At 39.3% G+C, this 24,955-nt stretch overlaps 1 protein-coding gene across 1 annotated transcript; it reads left to right on the top strand.

Annotated features, from left to right (window-relative positions):
- Positions 1–17,134: 17,134 nt before the first annotated feature.
- Positions 17,135–18,658, top strand: LOC121986536 (3,9-dihydroxypterocarpan 6A-monooxygenase-like). The gene has a single exon (XM_042540502.1). The coding sequence runs from the start codon at positions 17,135–17,137 to the stop codon at positions 18,656–18,658; it is 1,524 nt and encodes a 507-aa protein (XP_042396436.1).
- The last annotated feature ends 6,297 nt before the right edge of the window (positions 18,659–24,955 follow it).

Below are 24,955 nucleotides of genomic sequence, written 5' to 3'. Positions count from 1 at the left end.
GAATATGCCGGGATAGCACTGATGGCAAGCTACGAAGGACAAAGTACATCAGAACCCAGCATTGATGAAGGGGGAGCGACCTCAGATGGAAGTAACGAAGCAGGGGGAGATTCAGGCTTCAAGTCTGATATGGTAAGTGAGGTATGCCTCTTACCTCCTGATGAACTTTACTTTGGTATTAAAGCTATGACTAAATCCATGTATAAATTAGAAAATGAAAATATCAAATTAAAAAATGAAATTTTGGAAACAAAAAGAATTTTAGCAAAATCATGTCTTATAGAGGATTTTGATAAATTGAAAATTGAAAATGAAAAACTAAAAGAAGAAATAGAAAGATTGAAAAAATATAAAAGTTCAAATCTTTCTACTTTTAGAAATTATAGAGGTTTAAATTGGTATTATAGATTTCATCAAAGTCAAATTAGAAATATATCAAAAATCTATGTACCTAGGAAATACTTGGTTAACCCTGTAGATAGGAACCTCTACTGGATTCCAAAAACCTGTTTAATTTAAAATTAGACTTAGCATTTTCAGCAAGGAAATTAAATTACTAATTTCATTATGAGGCTTTGTCTAAGGAAGTGGTTGTTGCTCCAATAACCAAGAAGGCCTAGTGCCTCGCCACGACCTGGAAGCCAAGTATCGAAATGAAAAGTTTAATTGACTAACTGAAAAAGCATTAATTTAATTTACCTAATGCTTTAAAAGAGTTATTCAATTTGTGTTAGAAAATACTTAAAATTGATTTATATAATAATAATTTTTTTTGGAAAATAAATTTTTTTAGAAAATTTCTGAAAATTATTAACTTAGATATTTTTTAATTAACTTAGAAATTTTTCTATGAATATTGTCTTATACATTTTTTTTTAAATCGCCTTAGAATCTTTTATAAAAAATAACTTAAAAAATTTTCTGAATATTGACTTAGAATTTTTTTAAAAAAAAAACTAGATATTCTCTTTTGAAACATTGCCTTACAAATTAATATTAATTGCCTTAGAAATTTTTTTTAGGAAAATTCACTTAAAACCCCTATTTTTAATGTGATCAAAGGGGGAGAAGAATGTTAAGTCTAGGGGGAGGTATATAAATTTTTTTATGAAATATCTTTGGACTTAATTGCAAATAAATTGTTTTTATTGCATCTGTTTTTCTCTAGCTTAACTTGGGTTGCTCACATCAAAAAGGGGGAGATTGTTGGAACCCTGAGGTGTTTTGATGTGATCAAACAAGTTAAGCTAGGTCCTGCGTTGTTTAACCCTTGTGTCTAAGTGTGCAGGAGCTTAGGAACACAGGAAGTCGAGCGGAAGACGCGGCTAACGAGAAGGACGGCACGGGGAGAGAGCCGACGAGCTCGGTGCGTTCGAGGGACGAGGTGACCGCGGAAGAGTACACCGGCGGACGAGAAGAACGTGCACGGCGTTCGAGGGACGAGAAACCGGGAAGGAAGGCTGCTCGAGGAGAAGGCCGGAACATGGGTTCGGGTGAGCCCTATTCCGGAAGGCCGAGATCACCCAAGCAAACGGAGCCGGAGCGAACAGACCCAGACCGAGATGAGCTGGATCGAGACGAGCTGAACCGGAGTCGAAAAGTCAATTTAAGTTGACCTTAGGGCTCCGGGCGCCCGGAACCATTCCGGGCGCCCGGAACCCTTCCGGGCGCCCGGAATCGACTTTTCAACAGGATCGAGTTTTGACTCGATCCGACCGTTTGGGGATAAAATTTATCCCCCCCAGGGCGCCCGGAACCCTTCCAGGCGCCCGGACCAAGACTATAAATATAGCCTTGGTCCAGAAGCAATGATTAATTAAGAACAACTACTTGTAATCCAGAGCTTTCATTTGTGTTATTTCGTTCTGTGCTTTCAACGCTGTAAGAGGCTACTCCGCCCAGAGGAGAATCAATTAGTGCGTCTTCTTTGCCTTGGATTAGCAATCCTCTGATTGCAAACCAAGTAATTCCTCTGTGTCTATTTTCTGTTTTAATTAGTCTCTGCTTTTTTAATTACAAGTTCTTTTAAGTTAGTTGAATATCCGAGCGAGATGGAGTTAATTGACATTAAAAATATAAGTTTGAATTTGAACTGAGTAAACATTTAAAATTATGAAGATTAAGAATTAATTAAGATTGCAATTTGAAAATATAAATTTCTAAAAGGATTTTAAAATAATTTTTAAATAAATTTTTAAAAGATTTTTAAAAGATTTTAAAATAATTTTTAAAATGATTTTTAAATAATTTTTTAAAATGATTTTTAAATAACTTTTAAAATGATTTTTAAATAAATTTTTAAAATGATTTTTAAATAAATTTTTAAAATGATTTTTAAATAACTTTTAAATTGATTTTTAAATAACTTTTAATATGATTTTAATGTTGGGTTCTTCGGGCCGCGAAAACCGCTTTTCGCGTCGCGGAAACCCCGAGTCACCCAAAGCCGTAGATCCGTGCAAAGAAAATTTCCGGAAAACATGAGTACGAGTTTTAATACTTTGATCTACAGTAGATCTACAAAGAAAACATTTTACCTTCGATGCGTGCCCTCGCAAAATCCCGCTTGTCCAAGGTACGTGTCGGATCTCCAAAGTATCAAGATAGATACTTCTCTAGTGATATCCACACGAACAAGGAGTACTCTCTAGCACTCAAGGATGAAGAAGAAAGACCCCAAGTGTGCTAGCACTCTCTCTAGGGCTCTCGGATGGGAATGGAAGAAGAAAGGAAAGCAAAGAAGAGAATACAATGCACTCCTCTAAAAATATTACCTTTCTTCTTGGACTTCTTGGATTAACTCACTCACCCACCTTCTTCCACCATCAAAAGTCACGGCAACAACTAACTAAGAGAGGGAAGAAGCAAGGAAGAAGAAGATCCAATTACCACACAATCAATACACCAAATGAAAAACCCCTCCTCATTAGTGTGTGGCCGGCCACACAATGTAACCTCCCCATTAATGTGGCCGGCCACATTAAAACCAAGAGGAAGGTGTAACCCCCATGAGGTGGCATGTCTCATGAGGTGGAGGTGATGTGGCAAGGATGAGTCATCCTTATGATGTGGCAATACATCAAGTCAAACTTGATGTTTCAACTTCTACTTGGTCAAGTCAAACTTGACCAATTGTCTTCCTTGTTGAGTTAAATCCAACCTTTGATTCAAGTCAATTTTAATTTAATGAATCTCAATTCATTAATATAAATTGACTCAATAAATCAAATTTAAATTAGACTCATTCAACAATTGAATCTAATTGAGTCTAACTCAATAAGTCTAATTTGAATCCAATCTTTGGTGCATCATATGAACCTAATCCAATTTGTTCATCATATGAACCTAATCTCCATCCACTTATTCTTTGTGTGTGACCCAATAGGTTCTTGTAACGTTGGCAATGTTTCTAAACTCCTTTAGAAACATAAGCAATGAGCGGCATCTAGCAATACATCATTGCTACCCAAGTTACAAGAAATGTTGAGATCCAACATCACCTTGTGACTACTAATTGTGACTCCTCACAATATGTGACATTGTCCTTCTATCCTAGACATCTAGATTGATCAATGTGAGGCATAGACCGTGTCATCCTCTAATCAATCTAAATCTTGAACTCCAAGTAGACTCACTCGATTAAATGAGCTCAACATCTAATGTTGACTTATTTGGGCATGGCCATGCACTTAGTGGTCTCACTCTATCAAGAATACCGATGTCGCTCCCGTCATATGGGAGGGATAGATCCCATCTACATCACTCACATCCCTCTACATAATTCGTTATATACCCAGTAATCGCCTTTATAGTCCACCCAGTTACGGGTGACGCTTGGTGAAACTAAAGTACATAACTCCTTATGTAGGGATCCATGGTGACTTCAGGTCTAAGGACTAATAGTCATACTAATAGCCACATGAGAAAGTATATGACACTCATATAACGATCCATGATACTTTCTCATGGCGGGTCATTCAGTATACATTCTCTAATGCATACCCATGTGTCAGCTTGATATCTCTATATCCATGACTTGTGTGATCAAGTCATCGAGCTGACCTACATGCTAGTCTTATTGTATTAACATTGTCCCTGAATGTTAATACTCAACTAGGAATGATTTAGAGTAGTGTTCCCTATATCATCTCACTATCGATTCAACCAATCGATTGATATAGGTAAGAACCTTCTACTCAAGGACGTTACTATACTTATTTTATCTGACACTAATACAAATAAGCATAATAACCAAAAACCAAATGCCTTAATATATACAAGAATATGATATACATGAGTCCATACAATCATCAAATGATTGGCTCTAGGGCTCTAACTAACAATCTCCCACTAGCACTAGTGCCAATCAGTATAGGCTCTAAGGCCTAATGACCTAGTGTGACCATCATGCTTTCTCTGTGCCAAAGCCTTGGTCAAGGGATCTGCGATATTAGCCTCTGTAGGTACTCTGCAAATCTTCACATCTCCTCTATCGATAATCTCTCGAATGAGATGGAAGCGTCATAGTATGTGCTTGGTCCGCTGGTGTGAGCGAGGTTCCTTCGCCTGTGCTATAGCTCCATTGTTGTCACAATAGAGCTCAACTGGGTCAGCGATGCTAGGAACCACCCCAAGTTCAGTGATGAACTTGCGGATCCAAACTGCCTCCTTTGCTGCCTCTGATGCAGCAATATACTCGGCCTCTGTTGTAGAATCAGCTACTGTGTCCTGCTTCGAACTCTTCCAGCTCACAGCACCACCATTTAAGCAAAACACGAACCCTGACTGCGATCGGTAATCATCCTGATCGGTCTGGAAGCTGGCATCACTGTAACCCTTTACAGTTAGCTCATCATTGCCTCTATATATCAAGAAATATTATTTAGTCCTTCGTAAGTACTTAAGAATATTCTTGACCGCTATCCAGTGACTTTCACCTAGATCTGACTGGTATCTGCTCGTCATGCTCAAAGCATACGAGACATCAGGTCGAGTACATAGCATGGCGTACATGATCGATCCTATGGCTGAGGCATAAGGGATCTGATCCATGCGATCTCTCTCCTCTCTAGAAGAGGGACCTTGAGTCTTCGAAAGACTCATGCCATGTGACATCGGCAGAAATCCCTTCTTGGAATTCTGCATGGCAAACCGAAGGAGTACCTTGTCAATGTATGTACTCTGACTTAGGCCAAGCAATCTCTTTGATCTATCTTTATAGATCTGTATCCCTAGAATGCGGGATGCCTCACCTAAGTCCTTCATTGAGAAGCAACTCCCTAACCAGGTCTTGACAGACTGAAGCATAGGGATGTCCTTCCCAATGAGTAGTATGTCATCCACATACAATATGAGGAAGACAACTATATCCCCTACAACCTTCTTGTAGACACAAGGCTCATCTTCGTTCTTGATGAAACCAAACTATTTGATTGTATCATCGAATCGAAGATTCCAGCTCCGAGAAGCTTGCTTTAGTCCATAAATGGACCTATGCAGCTTGCATACTCTGCTAGTATGCTGTGGATCTACAAAACCCTCAGGTTGTGTCATGTACACATCCTCAAGTAGGTTTCCATTCAGAAACGCGGTTTTGACATCCATCTGCCATATCTCATAGTCATGGTAGGCTGCAATTGCAAGCATGATCCGAATGGACTTAAACATCGCTACTGGAGAAAAGGTTTCATCATAGTCAATACCATGAATTTGCTTGAAACCTTTAGCTACCAAGTGACCCTTATAGATAAGTCCATCCATGTCAGTCTTTCTCTTAAAGACCCACTTACACCCAATGGGTTTTACCCCTTTAGGTGGATCAACCAAAGTCCATACTTGGTTGGTGTACATGAATTCCATTTCGGATCTCATGGCCTCTAGCCATTTCTCGGAATCTGGTCTCATCACAGCTTCTTGATAGGTGGTAGGATCATCCTCTATGAGCATAACGTCATCATGGTCAGACAAGAGAAATGAGTATCTCTCAGGCTGACGACGTACCCTATCAGACCTGCGAAGAGGTATGTCTACTTGAACTGGTTGTTGTTCCTCAACTCTTTGTGGAACAACATCATCCAAAATACTTTGTGGTTCCAGTTCAATTTCCATCAAGGCATCAGTGCTATTGTTCGCATCTTGAACTTCTTCAAGATCGAACGCGCTCCCACTAGTCTTTCTAGAAACAAAGTCCCTTTCTAGAAGACCCCAGTCTTTGCCACAACTACCTTGTGCTGACTGGGAATGTAGAAGTAATATCCCTTAGTTTCCTTGGGATATCCAATGAAATAGCACTTGTCGGATTTGGGTCCTAATTTGTCTAAGACTTGACGTCGTACGTAAGCCTCACAGCCCCAAATCCTCATGAAAGACACCTGGGCATCTCTCCCAGTCCATATCCTATATGGTGTCTTTATCACGGCCTTGGATGGAACTCGGTTGAGAATGAAAGCTGCCGTGTCTAGAGCATATCCCCAAAGATATGTCGGAAGATCTGTGTGACTCATCATAGATCGTACCATATCTAATAAGGTACGATTCCTCCTTTCGGATACACCATTCCACTGTGGTGTTCCAGGAGGAGTGAGTTGGGATAGAATCCCACACTCAGCTAAATAGTCACGAAACTCATGGCTTAAGTATTCACCACCTTGATCTGATCGAAGTATTTTAATACTCTTGCCAAGCTGGTTCTGTACTTCATTCTTGAATTCTTTGAACTTTTCAAAGTATTCTGACTTATGTGTCATCAAGTACACATAACCTATCTACTGAAGTCATCAGTAAATGTGATGAAGTACCTATAACCGCCTCTAGCTGCAACATTGAAAGGGCCACATACATCACTATGTATGAGTCCTAACAGATCAGTTGCTCTTTCGCTGTGCCCACTAAAGGGAGTCTTGGTCATCTTGCCTCGTAGGCATGACTCGCATACCTCATATGATTCAAAATCAAATGAGTCCAGCAAACCATCCTTATGGAGCTGGGATAAGCGCTTGTCATTTATATGACCTAAGCGACAGTGCCAGAGATAGGTGTGGTTCATATCATTCGATTTGAACCTCTTGGTACTAACGTTATACATAGAGCTCTCAAGGTCTAGAATATAGAGTCCGTTCATCAGAGGTGCACTACAATAGAACATATCGTTTAAATAGACAGAATAACATTTGTTCTTTATTATAAACGAGAATCCTTTCTTGTCCAAACAAGAAATTGATATAATGTTCTTAGTCAATGCAGGCACATAACAACAATCGTCTAACTCTAGTATAAGCCCAGAGGACAGAGATAGAAAATAAGTCCCTACAGCAACAGCAGCAACCCGTGCTCCATTGCCTACTCGTAGGTCTATCTCGCCCTTTGTCAATGCTCTGCTATTTCTCAGTGCTTGTACATTAGTACAAATGTGCAAAGCACATCCGGTATCTAATACCCACGACGAAGAAATAGAGAGGTTGACTTCTATAACATTTATACCTGAAGTAGAAATCTTATTTCTCTTCTTCTTAAGATCTTCCAGGTATCCTGTGAAGTTCCTCTTCCAGTGCCCTGCTTGTCCTTGATATAGTTGACGAAGATGTGCAACCATGTCATAAGCACCCATCAACTCATGTTGCTTCTGAAGCTCAGAGTTCATAGTTGCGAGCATTAGACAGGACACATCTAATGCGTCGTCTTGATGCTTCTTGTAAGCATCTTTGTCTGCTCGCGGGGCATTGGCAGGAGGAGCCTCCAGAATGGGCTGCTCCAGAACGTACAGTTTACGTTCAAGTTCCTGTACCAGTCCAGGATATTCGCTCCGTTGAGCTTGTCCTTCTCAAGGACAGATCGCAGGGAGAAGGAATTTGTGTTCGACGTCATGGTTATCTACAACAGAAAATTTGCAGAAATAAATATCATATTCTTTTAAAATCATTTAATTAGGCCTTTAACTAAATGATACTCCCACTGAATACTATAATTCTTGTGGGACAAGATCCACAACATACTAACCCTTGAGTTAGCTTTGGCTAATACGCCCAAGGCTTAGTATGATCGGTAGGTAATGATTACCAATTACATCTCTATGCAACTCTTGTTTATAGGATCAAGATCCATATTTATATTAAAACTCGAGTTAGCTTTGGCTAATACGCCCGAGAGTTAATATAAACGTGATTTTGTCCTACCTTTCCAACTGTTGGAAGAATGCCTATAGTTGACTCGATCCAACCGAGTAACTAAGAATACTCAATCTAATTGAGTTTGTATTCACCCATGCGTTGATAGGCGGGACCAAGATTGTCCCTCCGTACTCTACCAAGATAATATGTATTGCTCTGCTTTGGCAGATTCAACAATACATGTGATCGAGGTAGTGATAGGTATCACGGCACGGTTAGGCATTTAGAGTTGGTTCGATCTAGATCTAATCTAATCGAGAAGGATGCATCTTGTGCACGACTTAGATCTAATCTAATCGCAAGGGTGCATCATGTGCACGACTTAGATCTAATCTAATCGTTAAGGCACTAATTAATTAATTAATTATTAAACATGCATCAGATACATAACAATTAATTAATTAATCTATTTGTGATTTAGTCATGGCCCTACTACGATCTTCTCAAGCCAATGAGAAGATCGAATGGTCAACCTAGGGTCAACAGCTTCTCCAAGCTCCTCCCTTTGACCACCTTGTGTTGCTCGTGCCCGCCTCGGAACTCCATCTCGTGTGGACCCTCCACCGCTCCAATTTGTACATTACAATTTGAAACTCGAGTTACATTCGAGTCTAAATCTAATTTACAACCAGAATAAGAGAAAGGCACGACGCGCAGGCCGTGAAAAAATAAAAATACAGCACACACAATCATATGACGGCACGCAGGCCGTATTATGAATTACAACACAAATCCAATCTTATTGGGTATTTTGGGCCATGACTATCACAAATTAATATATAATTCAAAATTATATATTTTTCATAATTTTTATGTAATTTTAAAAATAATTTTTACAATTTTTATGAGTAAAATTTCCCGGTGGTCCCGTTTAGCGGTTTCGGGCGCAATCGCGGAACGGATCCCCTTGCGGGGCCCAGGGGCAGCGCCCCTACCCGCGATCTAACCATCGCGAGGGTTCCTTTGCGATCCAACAGCGCCTAAACCCGCTGTCCCAAAACGATTTGGGTCGAGACATTGCCGTTTCGGAAAAATCTTCCCAGCGGGTTCGTTTTTAGCGATTTCGGGTGCAATCGCGAAGCAAATTCCCTTGCGGGGTTAGGGGCAATGCCCCTACCCACGATCTAACCATCGTGAGTTGCTCCTTTGCGATCTAATGGCACCCGACCCCGCTGTCCCATACGGATTTGGGGCAAAACGAAGCCGTTTAAAAGAAAACTTTCCGGTAGCCGAAGCCTACAAGTGCCGAGACACTTGTGCTTCGCTTCTACGGAAAACGAACTCGTACAAGTCTTTGCACGTGGCTCTGATACCACTGTTGGGTTCTTCGGGCCGCGAAAACCGCTTTTCGCGTCGTGGAAACCCCGAGTCACCCAAAGCCGTAGATCCGTGCAAATAAAATTTCCGGAAAACACGAGTACGAGTTTTAATACTTTGATCTACAGTAGATCTACAAAGAAAACATTTTACCTTTGATGCGTGCCCTCGCAAAATCCCGCTTGTCCAAGGTACGTGTCGGATCTCCAAAGTATCAAGATAGATACTTCTCTAGTGATATCCACACGAACAAGAAGTACTCTCTAGCACTCAAGGATGAAGAAGAAAGACCCCAAGAGTGCTAGCACTCTCTCTAGGGCTCTCGGATGGGAATGGAAGAAGAAAGGAAAGCAAAGAAGAGAATACAATGCACTCCTCTAAAAATATTACCTTTCTTCTTGGACTTCTTGGATTAACTCACTCACCCACCTTCTTCCACCATCAAAAGTCACGACAACAACTAACTAAGAGAGGGAAGAAGAAAGGAAGAAGAAGATCCAATTACCACACAATCAATACACCAAATGAAAAACCCCTCCTCATTAGTGTGTGGCCGGCCACACAATGTAACCTCCCCATTAATGTGGCCGGCCACATTAAAACCAAGAGGAAGGTGTAACCCCCATGAGGTGGCATGTCTCATGAGGTGGAGGTGATGTGGCAAGGATGAGTCATCCTTATGATGTGGCAATACATCAAGTCAAACTTGATGTTTCAACTTCTACTTGGTCAAGTCAAACTTGACCAATTGTCTTCCTTGTTGAGCTAAATCCAACCTTTGATTCAAGTCAATTTTAATTTAATGAATCTCAATTCATTAATATAAATTGACTCAATGAATCAAATTTAAATTAGACTCATTCAACAATTGAATCTAATTGAGTCTAACTCAATAAGTCTAATTTGAATCCAATCTTTGGTGCATCATATGAACCGAATCCAATTTGTTCATCATATGAACCTAATCTCCATCCACTTATTCTTTGTGTGTGACCCAATAGGTTCTTGTAACGTTGGCAATGTTTCTAAACTCCTTTAGAAACATAAGCAATAATGACATCTAGCAATACATCATTGCTACCCAAGTTACAAGAAATGTTGAGATCCAACATCACCTTGTGACTACTAATTGTGACTCCTCACAATATGTGACATTGTCCTTCTATCCTAGACATCTAGATTGATCAATGTGAGGCATAGACCGTGTCATCCTCTAATCAATCTAAATCTTGAACTCCAAGTAGACTCACTCGATCAAATGAGCTCAACATCTAATGTTGACTTATTTGGGCATGGCCATGCACTTAGTGGTCTCACTCTATCAAGAATACCGATGTCGCTCCCGTCATATGGGAGGGATAGATCCCATCTACATCACTCACATCCCTCTACATAATTCGTTATATACCCAGTAATCGCCTTTATAGTCCACCCAGTTACGGGTGACGTTTGACCAAACCAAAGTACATAACTCCTTATGTAGGGATCCATGGTGACTTCAGATCTAAGGACTAATAGTCATACTAATAGCCACATGAGAAAGTATATGACACTCATATAACGATCCATGATACTTTCTCATGGCGGGTCATTCAGTATACATTCTCTAATGCATACCCATGTGTCAGCTTGATATCTCTATATCCATGACTTGTGAGATCAAGTCATCGAGCTGACCTACATGCTAGTCTTATTGTATTAACATTGTCCCTGAATGTTAATACTCAACTAGGAATGATTTAGAGTAGTGTTCCCTATATCATCTCACTATCGATTCAACCAATCGATTGATATAGGTAAGAACCTTCTACTCAAGGACGTTACTATACTTATTTTATCTGACACTAATACAAATAAGCATAATAATCAAAAACCAAATGCCTTAATATATACAAGAATATGCTATACATGAGTCCATACAATCATCAAATGATTGGCTCTAGGGCTCTAACTAACATTTAAAATAACTTTTAAATTGATTTTTAAATAACTTTTAAAATGATTTTTAAAATGATTTTTAAAAGGTTTTTTAAAATGATTTTTTAATAATTTTTAAATTTATTTTTAAATAACTTTTAAAATGATTTTTAAAATAATTTTTAAATTGAATTTTAAATAACTTTTAAAATAATTTTTAAATTGAATTTTAAATAACTTTTAAAATGATTTTTAAAATGATATTTAAAATGATTTTTAAATAACTTTTGAAATGATTTTTAAATAACTTTTAAATTGATTTTTAAATAACTTTTAAATTGATTTTTAAAAGGATTTTTAAAATAATTTTTAAAATGATTTTTAAATAATTTTTCAAATGATTTTTAAATAAATTTTAAAATAATTTTTAAATGATTTTTAAATAATTTTTCAAAAGATTTTAAAATGATTTTTAATTATTTTTTAAAATGATTTTAAAATAGTTTTTTAAAATAATTTTAAATCATTTTTAAAAAAAATTTCAATATATTTTTAAATGATTTTTAAATAGTTTTTCTAAAGATTTTTAAATAATTTTTAAAATGATTTTTAAATAATTTTTCAAAAGATTTTTAAAATATTTTTTTAAAAATAATTTTTCAAAAGATTTTTATATAATTTTTTTAAATGATTTTTAAATAATTTTTAAAAAATATTTAATTATTATTATTTAGGTAAATTAGACTAAGTTCATCCTATATCTATCTCACCCGATTCTAGCTATCAATTTGGGAATTCTAAGTAGTTTTGTGAGATGATTATCGTCAATTTGAATTATTTGTGAGGATTAATTTATATTTGAGTTAAACTTAGGTTTTCTAATTAGTCAATTAAGTATGTATTTCAAAGGTTGGTTCCCAAGTCGTGGCGAGGCACTAGACCTTCTTGGTTATGGGATCATCCATCACTTCCTAGACAGAACCGCTCAAATAATGACATATTTAATTTTCTTTTTGAAATTCCTAGGTTTAACTGAACAAGTGTAAATTATGCATAGGTCCTTAATCTATCATAATCTAAACATGCATATTAACAAGAAAGTAAATAAACAATCATCAAACAATTCTATTTATTTATTAAGATAGTTTTTTCTATTGGCTCCTCCTGGATCATAGTCTCGATATGGTCTATCAAGGTAATGTACTTGATCCTTAGGGACCCAATATTGACCAAGTTCAACTTGATTGACCAAGTTGGACTTAGGTACCCATGCTTGGACTATCTTACTATTTGGTCTGTTTACTAAAGTTAGATAGGATCGATATTTCTTTTTAGTTTTAAATCCTAATCTGAATCTGTTGTAAATGACTCTTTGTTTTCCAAGAATTAGGTCAAGGTTCTTGGACCCCAAAGAAAATCATTCCAACATGTTCTTCAAATCCTTAACCTGAGTTTTCAGGCTGGAATTTTCTTCCTTAAGCTTTTGGACTTGAGTTGAGTTTCCAGTCTGAACTGGGTCAGGCAAGGATTCGAAGTTAGTCATTTCCTTAAGGGTTGTTACCTCCTTTTGGAGTGACTTGATCCGGACGTTGGATTTAGCTAATTTCTTTAACAAATAAGAAATTAAATCTTCTAAATTATCTATTTTAGAAATTAACAAGCTTACAGTGAATTTGGGCCCTTCGGAAGCGGATACGGATCTGTGGCTTCGCTCGGACTCGGTTCCGGATTCGCTCTCGGTTTCAGTCTCGACCTTGGACTTGGTTTCGTCAACATGTGCTAGTACCGGTAAAGCGAGTAGGCTTGATTGTTCTTCTTCATCGGATTCGGATTCGTCTGACGACTCAGACCATGTAGCCTTCAGTGCTTTCTTCGTCTTGCTTGTTCCTGCAAATAACGTAACACCTTTCTCGACTAGAGTAGTATTAGTCTGCTCAAATAATTCGTCTATTAAATTACACTTACTTCCAATAGACGAAATCTTCTCCGGTGAAGAGTGGAGGTCGAACTGTGTTGTAGCCTTCTTGATGGGCCATAAATTCTTGCACAAGGAAAATAAAAAAACTTATCCCAGGACTTGATCCTGGATTAGTAGTGCGGGAGAAGGATAGAAATAACAATTCACTAATTTCGGGGGGAAAATAATAAAATATTTAAAAACTATTAATAAAATATTTTAAAAAATATTATTTTAAATTTTTGAAAATGCGATATTTCGCTAATGCCGACCAATGGTGAAAAGATGAGAATGAATTTTTTGAAAAGAGTTTTGGAGGGGGAAAAAATGAAAGGCGTAAGGTTTTATTTGTAATGCAAACGATATCTAATTTTGTTTTCAAAAAGTAACCCCCCTGCTTTGATTGGTGGTTTCACCAAATCAGAGTGGTCTGACTCTGATACTAATTGTTAGATTGAGACCGTGCTAGAGGGGGGTGAATAGCGTTCGTGGCTTTCACGCGTCGTAATCGGAAAACTATTGAGTAATAAATGCAACGGAAATGAAAGCAATCACACAGAAGACACCAATGGTTTACTTGGTTCGGAGCCTAGGGTGACTCCTACTCTAAGGCCCATGCTCTTTGAGCGTTTACTTTGGGCAACAACTATATCACGCAAAAGTTTACACAAGTACTATAGCTTAATACTAATTAAAAACTATACCAACACCAAAAGTAGTAGATTCTGAAGCTCCGGGTCGTCGGAGACTTGTAACAGCACTTCTGGGCGTCTTTTGGGCAGCAAACAATGGCTAGATCACTTGTGAATTCGTGTATTGAACCCACTGTTCGAGACCCCTTATAAAGCTCTTTTAAGGTGCCTCAAACCCCTTGCAGGGCCCCTTAATGTTGCCGAGTCAGCCGCGTGGATGAGAGCTGAAATCATCATCGTTGATCCTCTTGAAGGCGCCTCCATGCTAGTCCATGGCGCCTCCAAGTAGTGGTCCAAGGCGCCTTAGATTCCCTCAAGGCGCCTCCAGCTCCACTTCGCATCCAGCTTACCCCTTGCACCCGAGGCGCCTCCAAGCTCCATGGAGGCGCCTCGGATACTATTCATTCGAGGGAAGACCTTGTTCATTTGTACTTGCAAGATATGTTAGTCCCAAAACACAAACATATCTTGCAAACCAAAGTTAGCACATATAAATACATTAAATGAAGTGTTCCACAGTCTCTGGACTGTTCGGTTCTGACTTCGAATTTTCGACCGCAAACCCTAGGTCGAACCGACGCCTACTGTTTCCTCTTCCGGGGAACGCGTCCTCACCTACTCGACTCTGGAGATCATACCTTATACCAGTTCGATCCTCTAGACCGACTAGACTTTCCGCTTAGGGTTACCACCCCCTAGGACCTAGGGTTATCACCCCCTATGATTTTTCGTCACCTAAGGTTACCTCCCCCTAGGACCTAAGGTTACCCTCCCCCCTTTAGGATTTTCCTCCACCTAGGGTTACCACCCCTAGGACATAAGGTTACCACCCCTTAGGGTTTTCCACCACCTAGGGTTACCACCCCCTAGGACCTAAGATTACCACCCCTTAGAATTTTCCACCTGCCTAACCGCAGTTAGGACTTTCCTGCAAACTCATTCAAGCACATTAGATAACAACACAACTTAACTTAAACCCTTTGACATAATTAAAACATAGGTTCAATCGTCGGATAATTCCTGCACCAACAAATTTCTCTCACCGTCGATTTGAATAGAAGGCGGAAGGGGAGAGAGAATAAAAGACATATTTTTTAAAAAAGAAATTAAACTGGCAATGCCACTGATCCGGTGGTAAGAGCCCGGGACCCCCTAACGAGGGGTCAACGCCACGTGGAGGTCAAATGCCCAAGTAGCCCGTCGGAGAAGGGTGAGCCGACCGGACTTGGAAGAAATGGATAAGACCGATCGGCCGACCAAGGGACATTCGGTAATAAAAGGCGCCCCGACCGGGTAGGGGTTCCGACGCTCTGTCGAAACAGTAGTTAAGAGCCGAGCGGAAGAACCAGGAGAAAATGACACTGCTAACAGTCTCTACATAGCGCCTACTGGAAATTTCCCCAGCACACCAATGTCAACGGCAGGCCGGACGCGAGGTGAGTGCCGTCCGGCCAGCGCGTAAAAGGAGGAGGGGCCGGCCGGCCGGACTCCCTGTCCAGCCGGTCGGACGCCCCGGATTATGAGCAGTAAAGACGGGGGAACATCTTCTGACAGCCGTCAAGTCATATGGCTAGGCCATACTCCTAGTCTGACCACGGGGTGTCCTATTGTCCCATCGAAGGCGCAATGGGACTGTTGCAGTATGGAGTCAGGTAAGCTCTCTGACAGGTGCATACCGGGGTATGGGCTGCAGACACGTATGCACCTCGGTGGACGTGCATTAGTTCTTTCACCGCTCTATATAAGGAACCTCTTACTTCGCCGGAGGTACACACGCTACGAGTTTTGGAGCCCCTTTCTCTCTATTGAGCTTTGCCTGACTTGAGCGTCGGAGGGTCGCCGCCGGGAACCCCTTCCCGGCCCGACTTCTGTGCAGGATCGCCGGAGCTTCGGAGGCCTGCGCCATCGACTAGGAAAGCGCCACGTGCCCAACGTCCTTTGGTTCGGCGATTCGGACAGGATCAGCCACGTATGCGCGTCGCTCATGAAATGTCACCTAGCATATTATTTCTCTCTATATATAATTTCGGATAAAAAAAATATTATTATACCCATTTAAATCTTTAACTCTTATTAATGTAAATTATCTTTTTTTAATCATCACCAAAAATGATATATATATATATATATATATATATATATATATATATATATATATATATATATATATATATATAAAATGTATGATAAAATAATATTATTACACCCATTTAAATATTTAACTTTTGATTATAAAATTTATTAATATCAAGTAATTATTAATGTAAATTATCTTTTTTTAATCATCACTAAAATTTTATATATATATATATATATATATATATATATATATATATATATATATATAATTTATGATAAAATAATATTACTATACCCATTTAAATATTTAACTTTTGACTAAAAAATTATAAAATTTATTTTAGTAATTATTAATGTAAATTATCTTTTTTTAATCATCATTATAAGATATACATATCTTGAGCGACTCGTGTGGATGCCTCGAATGGGAGGTGTTTTATATCCTCGGTGATACTTGTGAATTCCTCTCCGACTAGAAGATGCCTCTGAACCCTTTACCTTACATAGAATATCAATAATCACTTACTAATGTATAGTTAAAAATAGTTAATCTAAAATAAAAGTTGAATAATAATATTTATTACTTAGAAATATATTTATTGAATATGCAAACCGTCTAGCCTTGAACAGGCAAGTATTTATTAAAAACTTAGTTGTCCAAAAACATTATATATATTATACTATGAACATATTTCCGGTTTTTTTAAGCAGAATTTGTATACAATTGAAGAGACTATATAATAAAAGAATTATAAGATATTTACATTTGTCCACAGATATTAATAAATTCTATATTTTTAATTAAAGATATGCAATTTATTAGCTTAAAAAATTAATTATAAAAAAATATTCATTTATCATTTCATATTTTGGCTAATTGTACTAATAGTTAATGATTTTGTTTTTGTTTTTGGGTTTTCCGGATAAGATATTACAATATTAATTAAATGTATATATACCCATTTAGCACGCCCCTGCTTTTGTCGCAGAGCATATCATCCAAGGAAATGGCGGCAGCAGACCTCCAGTCACTCGCCATCCCCATCCTCGTGATCGTATTTCCAATCTTAATCCTGATCACATGGCGGCGCCGGCGGCCAGCTCTCCGCCTCCCGCCGGGTCCAATCGCCCTTCCGATAATTGGCCACCTCCATCACCTCAGACCGATCCCCCACCAATCGTTCCATAAGCTCTCTAAGCGCTACGGTGGCCTGATCGGCCTCCGCCTCGGTTCTGTCCCCTGCATCGTGGTCTCCTCCTCTTCCATGATCAAAGAGATTATGAGAACGCAGGAGACGGCTTGGTCGGACCGCCCTCAGTTTAGGGTCTCCAGTTACATCGCCTACGACTGCTCCGGCTTCGTCTTCGCGCCCTACGGTCCTCACTGGAGGTTCTTGAAGAAACTGTGCATGTCGGAGCTCCTGGGAGGACGGACGATCGACCAGCTCCTCCCCATCCGGACTGAAGAGGTGGTCTCGCTCGTTCGGTCCTTGTACGACAGATGCAAGGTTGGAAGAACCAGCATCAACATGGGCAGCGAAGTGTTAAATCTCACCAACAATGTGATATCCCGGATGACCACGGGCCACCGATGCTGCGGGTCGGACGGGGAGGCGATGGAGATGAGGAAGATCGTGGAGGGAGTGGCGGAGTTGGTGGGTAAGTTCAATATGGCAGATTTTATTGGAATATGCAAGAATTGGGACTTGCAGGGGTTCGATAAGAGGTCGAAGGACGTCCGCCAAAGGTACGATGCGATGATGGAGAGGATCATGAAGGAAAAAGAGGAGGCGAGGAAAAAAAAGAGCGGTGGAATCAAGGATTTGCTGGATATATTGATTGACATCGCAGATGATTCCAGTGCAGAAGTGAGATTGAGTAGGGAACATATAAAAGCCTTCGTGATGGATATCTTCGTCGCCGGCACCGACACTTCGGCCCTCACCTTGGAGTGGGGACTGGCGGAACTCATCAACCACCCGGACATCCTGCGCAAGGCACAAGATGAGATCGAAGCGGTGGTCGGCAAGAAAAGACTGGTGCAGGAGTCCGACGTGGCCAACCTCCCGTACATGCAGGCCATCATCAAGGAAACAATGCGGTTGCATCCCTCTGGTCCTTTGATCCCTCGGCGGTCCACTAGGGACACCAAGATCAAAGGATACGATGTTCCGGCAAACACGACGGTCTTCGTCAACGTCTGGGCCAATGGAAGGGACCCGGAGCAATGGCCGGAGCCATTTGAGTTCCGGCCAGAGAGGTTCCTGGAGGAGCCCGGACAGAAATTGGACGTCAGGGGGCAGCACTTCGAGCTGATTCCCTTCGGAAGCGGACGCAGACTTTGTCCGGGGGCGTCTCTGGCGCTGCATTTCGTACCGTGTGCGCTGGCGGCGATGCTACAGTGCTTCGATTGGGAGTCGGAGGATGGGGGGAAGGTGGACATGGCTGAAGGATTGAGCGTGACGCTTGTTAGGAACAAACACTTGGTGTGCGTGCCGGTCCCGCGGCTGAACCCGATGCTGCTGGACTAGCTAGGACGCCTCTGCATTTTGTTGGAATTAATATTACAACTTGCGAATTGCATATTGCATATTGCATATTGCATATTGCATGCAGCTCAACATTGCTTTGCTATCAATGTAACAAAGAGAACTATAATAAAAATAATGAAAATAATTTTTAATTGATTTCAAATAATTAAAATTTATTATATTTGGTTATATTTGGCATATAAAAAAATTAATATTTTCGAATCTATTATATTATCATATTTATAATTATTTTAATTGTATGTTTTATTTAATCTTTCTATTATTATTTTGAATAATTTGTATAAATAAATTTATTATCTTTAGAAAAAAAAAATCAAAAAGGTTTATATTATTTCTTTCCTCTACCTATTAATTTCTACATGTATCATAATTCCATGATCCTTCGTTTCTTCCTCGTTGCACCAGATTTCTTCTCAACATCGTAATTTTCACATGCAACTCCTTGTTTCTTTTTCACCCTTTTGCAGCAAGGATTGCTGTAGTCAACCTTTCTTGCTGCCTTCTTGTGTCGCCGACCATCCACGTTATTGCAAGCAAAGCTCCAACCAACCACCCCCTTTGCTGCCACTCACGAAAAAGGTTTCACCGGAGGTCAAGTGTCACCGGAGGTGCACCGATGTGGCCTAGCGATTGTGAATGAGTTACCTAGGGAGATGGCTAAGGCTAAGGGCTCTGAGGGGAGCTCAAAGAGTTAATTTGGGACCCATGGCAAATAGATCTCAGGTGGGTACTACTTGGGAGTCTAGAGGAGCCATGGAGTGTGCCAAATGGTTTGGAGACGAATTTGAGTCTCAAACCTAGGGATTTTCCATACATAATTTGTGTTTTATACAAGAAATATGACCTAGGGTTACCTCCTAGGGTTGCCTAGCTTCACTCACTAGGACTTCCATTGTCTGACTTCACTCACGAGGACTTTCTCCACCTAACTTCACTCACTAGGGCCTGACTTCACTCACCAGGACTTCCTCTACCTAACTTCACTCACTAGGGCCTCATCGAGACTTCCACCACCTAGCTTCACTCACTAGGGCTCCGCTCCACTCACCGGGACTTCCACCACCTAGCTTCACTTACTAGGGCTCGATTTCACTCACCAAGACTTCCACTTTGCCTAACCTTTGGTTAGGACTTACCTTTGCTAGTCATCTGTTCTTGACTAGACTTCTCTCTCCCAAACAGCAGGTCATGTTTGGGTCAACCCTTGGTCATATTATCAAACATCAAAACCCTATAGGTCGATTGCACCAACAATCTCCCCCTTTTTGATGTTTGACAATTTTCTTAAGTTAGGCTTGGGTCTTTAAGGGTTAATTCTCAAGAGTTGAGAAATTTGAAAAAAAAATTGAGATTTAGATAATTTTTTTAACTTAAGACATCACTCTCCCCTTTTGACATACATCAAAAGGATATAAACTTAAGGTTAGTTTCTATTAAGTTTAGCACCAACAATGGTTAAAAAACTTTTTAAAGGGTTTGCAAAAATATCTTTCAAAGTATATTTTAAAATGGTTGAAGAAAAAATTTTCTCAAGTCAAGAAAACTTTAGTAAACCATTTGTTGAGTTTTGAAAAAAAAACTCATAAAACTGTTGAAAAGACTTTTTGAATTATATCTTTTACAAAATTCTTCTAAATAATTTTGTCAAAATTTTAAATAAAGTTTCTAAGTGACAAAAATGAGTTTTCGCAATTAATAACTTTTGAAAGTGCAAAAATATTTTTCAATGTGTTTTCACAAAAATTATAAAGTAAAGAAAATTTTGAAAAAAAAAATATGAATATATATATATATATATAAAAGCTTAGTTTCAAAGATTCTCAAAAGTAATTTTTAAAGATTACTTTTAGTCTTTAAATCAGGGCTGCCTATTAACTTGACATATTCTTAGGATTTCTTGTTAACCACAAGTAAAACTTCATATGTGTGTAGGGGGTTGATCCAAATTAAAAGAACACAATGTTTGAAGGTGCGTTTTCAAAATATTTCCAAAAAAAAATTTAAAATTGATTGTGCACAAAAACCTTTTAAGAGGAGCTTGCCAACTTAAGTTTTAAAATGTTTAGTAAGTAACAAAAAAATAAAAAAAAACGCAATTCAAAGCAATTTTTGAAAATTATAGAGTGTTTTTTTTATAAAACAAGTTTGGAAAGTAATTTGTAAAATAGTTTTCAAAATGATTAAAAAAATTTTTGAAAGTATTTTAAGAATATTTTTCAAATAAAGTGTGAGAGGGTTTTTCAAAATATTTTCGAATTTATAGATTTTCAAATATTTTTATAAAAATATTTTGTAAAAATATTTCTCAAAGACACCTTCCTTGAAGTCAACACTCCTCCTAAAGTCAACACTCCCCCTGAAGTCAACATTGGGGTTTGGGTATGTTATTATTCAAGACCTTAGCATATTTTCCTACCTAAGTGTTATAGGGGATTTAGTAACACTTATATATATACTTGGTATTATTGATCATTTATTAAACAACTAGTCTAAAAGATAATTAATTTTAGATTTAGTGTATTTAAAATAATTTGCTACTAATTTAATAGCTTAAATTTTATATTAATTGATTGAGTTAATTTAATGACACTCTTAGTTATAATATTTATTTCATTTTTTGTTTTAAGTAGGATTAATTAGGTTTGTAGTCAGTATTAATTTGAAGTTGAATAAATTAGTAGATTAATTAATCTGTTATTTTTTTAAAATAAGACTAGGAATTAATTAAATTAAATAAGTTGTTAATTTCAAGTTGTTAAAATACATTTAAGTAACATCAACTTAGAATTAATTTGAATTTGAATTTAATTTGAATTTTAATTTTACCTTAACTTTGAGTTTGGGTTCAGTTTAAGTCTAACTTAATTAAAATGAGCTCAATATCTCATATTGACTCACTTGGGCATGTCCATGCACTTAGTGGTCTCACTCTATCAAGAATATCGATGTCACTCCCGTCATATAGGAGGGATATATCTCATCTACATCACTCACATCCCTCCGCATAATTTGTTACATACCCAGTAATCGCCTTTATAGTCCACCCAGTTATGGGTGACGTTTGACGAAACCAAAGTACGTAACTCCTTATGTAGGGAACCATGGTGACTTCAGGTCCAAGGACTAATAGTCATACTAATAGCCACATGAGAAAGTATATGACACTCATATAACGATCCATGATACTTTCTCATGGCAGGTCATTCAGTATACATTCTCCAATGCATACCCATGTGTCAACTTGATATCTCCATATCCATGACTTGTGAGATCAAGTCATCGAGTTGACCTACATGCTAGTCTCGTCGCATTAACATTGTCCCTGAATGTTAATACTTGACTAGGAATGATTAAGAGTAGTGTTCCCTATATCATCTCACTATCGATTCTACCAATCGATTGTTATAGGTAAGAACCTTCTACTCAAGGACGCTATTATACTTAGTTATTTGACACCAATACAAGTAAGTATAATAACCAAAAATAAATGCCTTTATTTATATACAAGAATATGATACAACGAGTCCATACATCAATCATCAAATGATTGGCTTTAGGGCTCTAACTAACAATCTCCCACTAGCACTAGTGCCAATCAGTGTGGGCTCTAAGCCCCAATGACCTAGTGTGACCATCATGCTTTCTCTGTGCCAAAGCCTTGGTCAAGGGATCTGGATGTTAGCCTCTGTGGGTACTCTGCAAATCTTCACATCTCCTTTATCGATAATCTCTCGAATGAGATGGAAGCGTCGTATTGTGTGTTTGGTCCGCTGGTGTGAGCGAGGTTCCTTCGCTTATGCTATAGATCCATTATTGTCACAATAGAGCTCAATAGGGTCAGCGATGCTAGGAACCACCCCAAGTTCAGTGATGAACTTGCGGATCCAAACTGCCTCCTTTGCTGCCTCTAATGCAGCAATATACTCGGCCACTGTTGTAGAATCAGCTACTGTATCCTGCTTCGAACTCTTCCAGCTCATAGCACCACCATTAATGCAAAACATGAACCCTGACTACGATCGATAATCATCATGGTCGGTCTGAAAGCTGGCATCAATGTAACCCTTTACAGCTAGCTCGTCATCGTCTCCATATATCAGAAAAATATTCTTTAGTCCTTCTTAAGTACTTAAGAATATTCTTGACCGCTATCCAGTGACTTTCACCTGGATCTGACTGGTATTTGTGTTAGCTAGAGCCCTAGAGCCAATCATTTCATGATTGTATATTGGACTTATTGTATCATATTCTATATAAATAAAGGCATTTGGATTTTGGTTATTATACTTACTTGTATTGGTGCCAAATAAATTAAGTATAATAATGTCCCTGAGTAGACGGTTCTCACCTATATCAATCGGTTAGTTGAACCGATAGTGAGATGATATAGGGAACACTACTCTTAATCATTCCTAGTTGAGTATTAACATTCAGGGACAATGTTAATGCAATAAGACTAGCATATAGGTCAACTCGATGACTTGATCTCACAAGTCATGGATATAGAGATATCAAGTTGACACATGGGTATACATTAGAGAATGTATACTGAATGACCCGCCATGAGAAAGTATCATGGATCGTTATATGAGTGTCATATACTTTCTCATGTGGCTATTAGTATGAATACTAGTCCTTAGACCTGAAGTCACCATAGATCCCTACATAAGGAGTTATGTACTTTGGTTTCGTCAAACGTCACCCGTAACTGGGTGGACTATAAAGGCGATTACTGGGTATATTGTTAGTGCAGTAAGCATCCGACGATCGAACCTCAGTTTTGATAATGCCAAAGGGATTCAAAGTTAAGATTCCTTGTTATCTAACATGGTTAAATAAGGTTTCAGGAAAGTCCTAACTGCGGTTAGGCAAGGGAAAATCCTAAGGGGGGGTAACCATAGGTCCTAGGGGGTGGTAACCCTAGGTGAAGGAAAATCCTAAGGGGGGGTAACCTTAGGTCCTAGGGGGTGGTAACCCTAGGTGAAGGAAAATCCTAAGGGGGGGGGGGGGTAACCTTAGGTCCTAGGGGACTGTAACCCTAGGTGGAGGAAAACCCTAAGGGGAGGCAACCTTAGGTCCTAGGGGGCGGTAACCCTAGGTGGAGGAAAACCCTAAGGGGCGGCAACCTTAGGTCCTAGGGGGTGGTAACCCTAGGTGGAGAAAAACCCTAGGGGGTGGTAACCCTAGGTGGAGAAAAACCCTAGGGGGCGGTAACCCTAGGTCCTAGGGGGTGGTAACCCTAGGCAGAAAGTCCAGTCGGTCTGGAGGACCGGACTGGCATCAGGTAATCTCTCCTGAGGGGAGTAGGTGAGGACACGTTCCCCATAGAGGGAACAGTAGGCGTCGGGTCGACCTAGAGTTTCTGGTTGGCAACCCGAAGTCAGACCCGGACAGTCCGGAGACTGTCATAAACATTTTTTTATTATTCATACTGTTATTTTGTGCTAATTTTGTGTTGCAGGATATTGTTTGGGACTAACAAGTCCTGCAGGTACAAAATAAGGTAGTTTTCCCTCGGATGAACAGTGTCCGAGGCGCCTCCATGGAGCTTGGAGGCGCCTCGGGTGCAAAGGATGAGCTGGCTGCGAAGCACCATTGGAGGTGCCTTGAAGAAGGCAGAAGGCGCCTTAGAAGGCGCCTTAAGTGAGGTTTAAGGCGCCTTGAATGGATGAAGTTCGACCAGATCAGATTTGATCCACGCGGAAGACCAGGCAGCATGGAGGCGCCTTGAACAGCCTTCAAGGCGCCTTGAACACCCTTTATAAGGGGGTTTCGACCAGCACTTCAGAACAACGAATATCAAGTGATCTCTCATCAACGTGCTGCTCCAAAAGACACTTCGAAGTACTGCTACAAGTGTCCGACGACCCGAAGCTTCAGATTTAGCATTTCTTGTTGTCGGTATAATACTTATAGCTTTTGATTGAACTCATAATTGTAATCTTTTAACGAGCTTATAGTTGTTGCCCACCGGAAGCGATCAAGGATCGCGGGCCTTCGAGTAGGAGTCGTCACAGGCTCCGAACGAAGTAAATCTCTGTGTCCTTCTGTTTGTGTTTGTTGTTTTTAATTCCGCTGCTTTAATTACTCTAACGCTGTTTTCGATTCCGATACGTAAAAAATAGCCACGAGCGCTATTCACCCCCCCTCTAGCGCGTCTCGATCCAACATATATAACAAATTATGCAGAGGGATGTGAGTGATGTAGATGGGATCTATCCCTCCTATATGACGGGAGAGACATCGATATTCTTGATAGAGTGAGACCACGAAGTG

Source organism: Zingiber officinale, chromosome 5B (genome assembly GCF_018446385.1).
Source record: "Zingiber officinale cultivar Zhangliang chromosome 5B, Zo_v1.1, whole genome shotgun sequence".
NCBI lineage: Eukaryota > Viridiplantae > Streptophyta > Magnoliopsida > Zingiberales > Zingiberaceae > Zingiber > Zingiber officinale.
The sequence above is the reverse complement of the archived record's forward strand: the minus strand, read 5'-3'. Positions and strand labels throughout refer to the sequence as shown.

Bases quoted from the DNA above. Each gene is read 5' to 3' on its own strand.
- LOC121986536 (XM_042540502.1), top strand. From the start codon at position 17,135: ATGGCGGCAGCAGACCTCCAGTCACTCGCCATCCCCATCCTCGTGATC.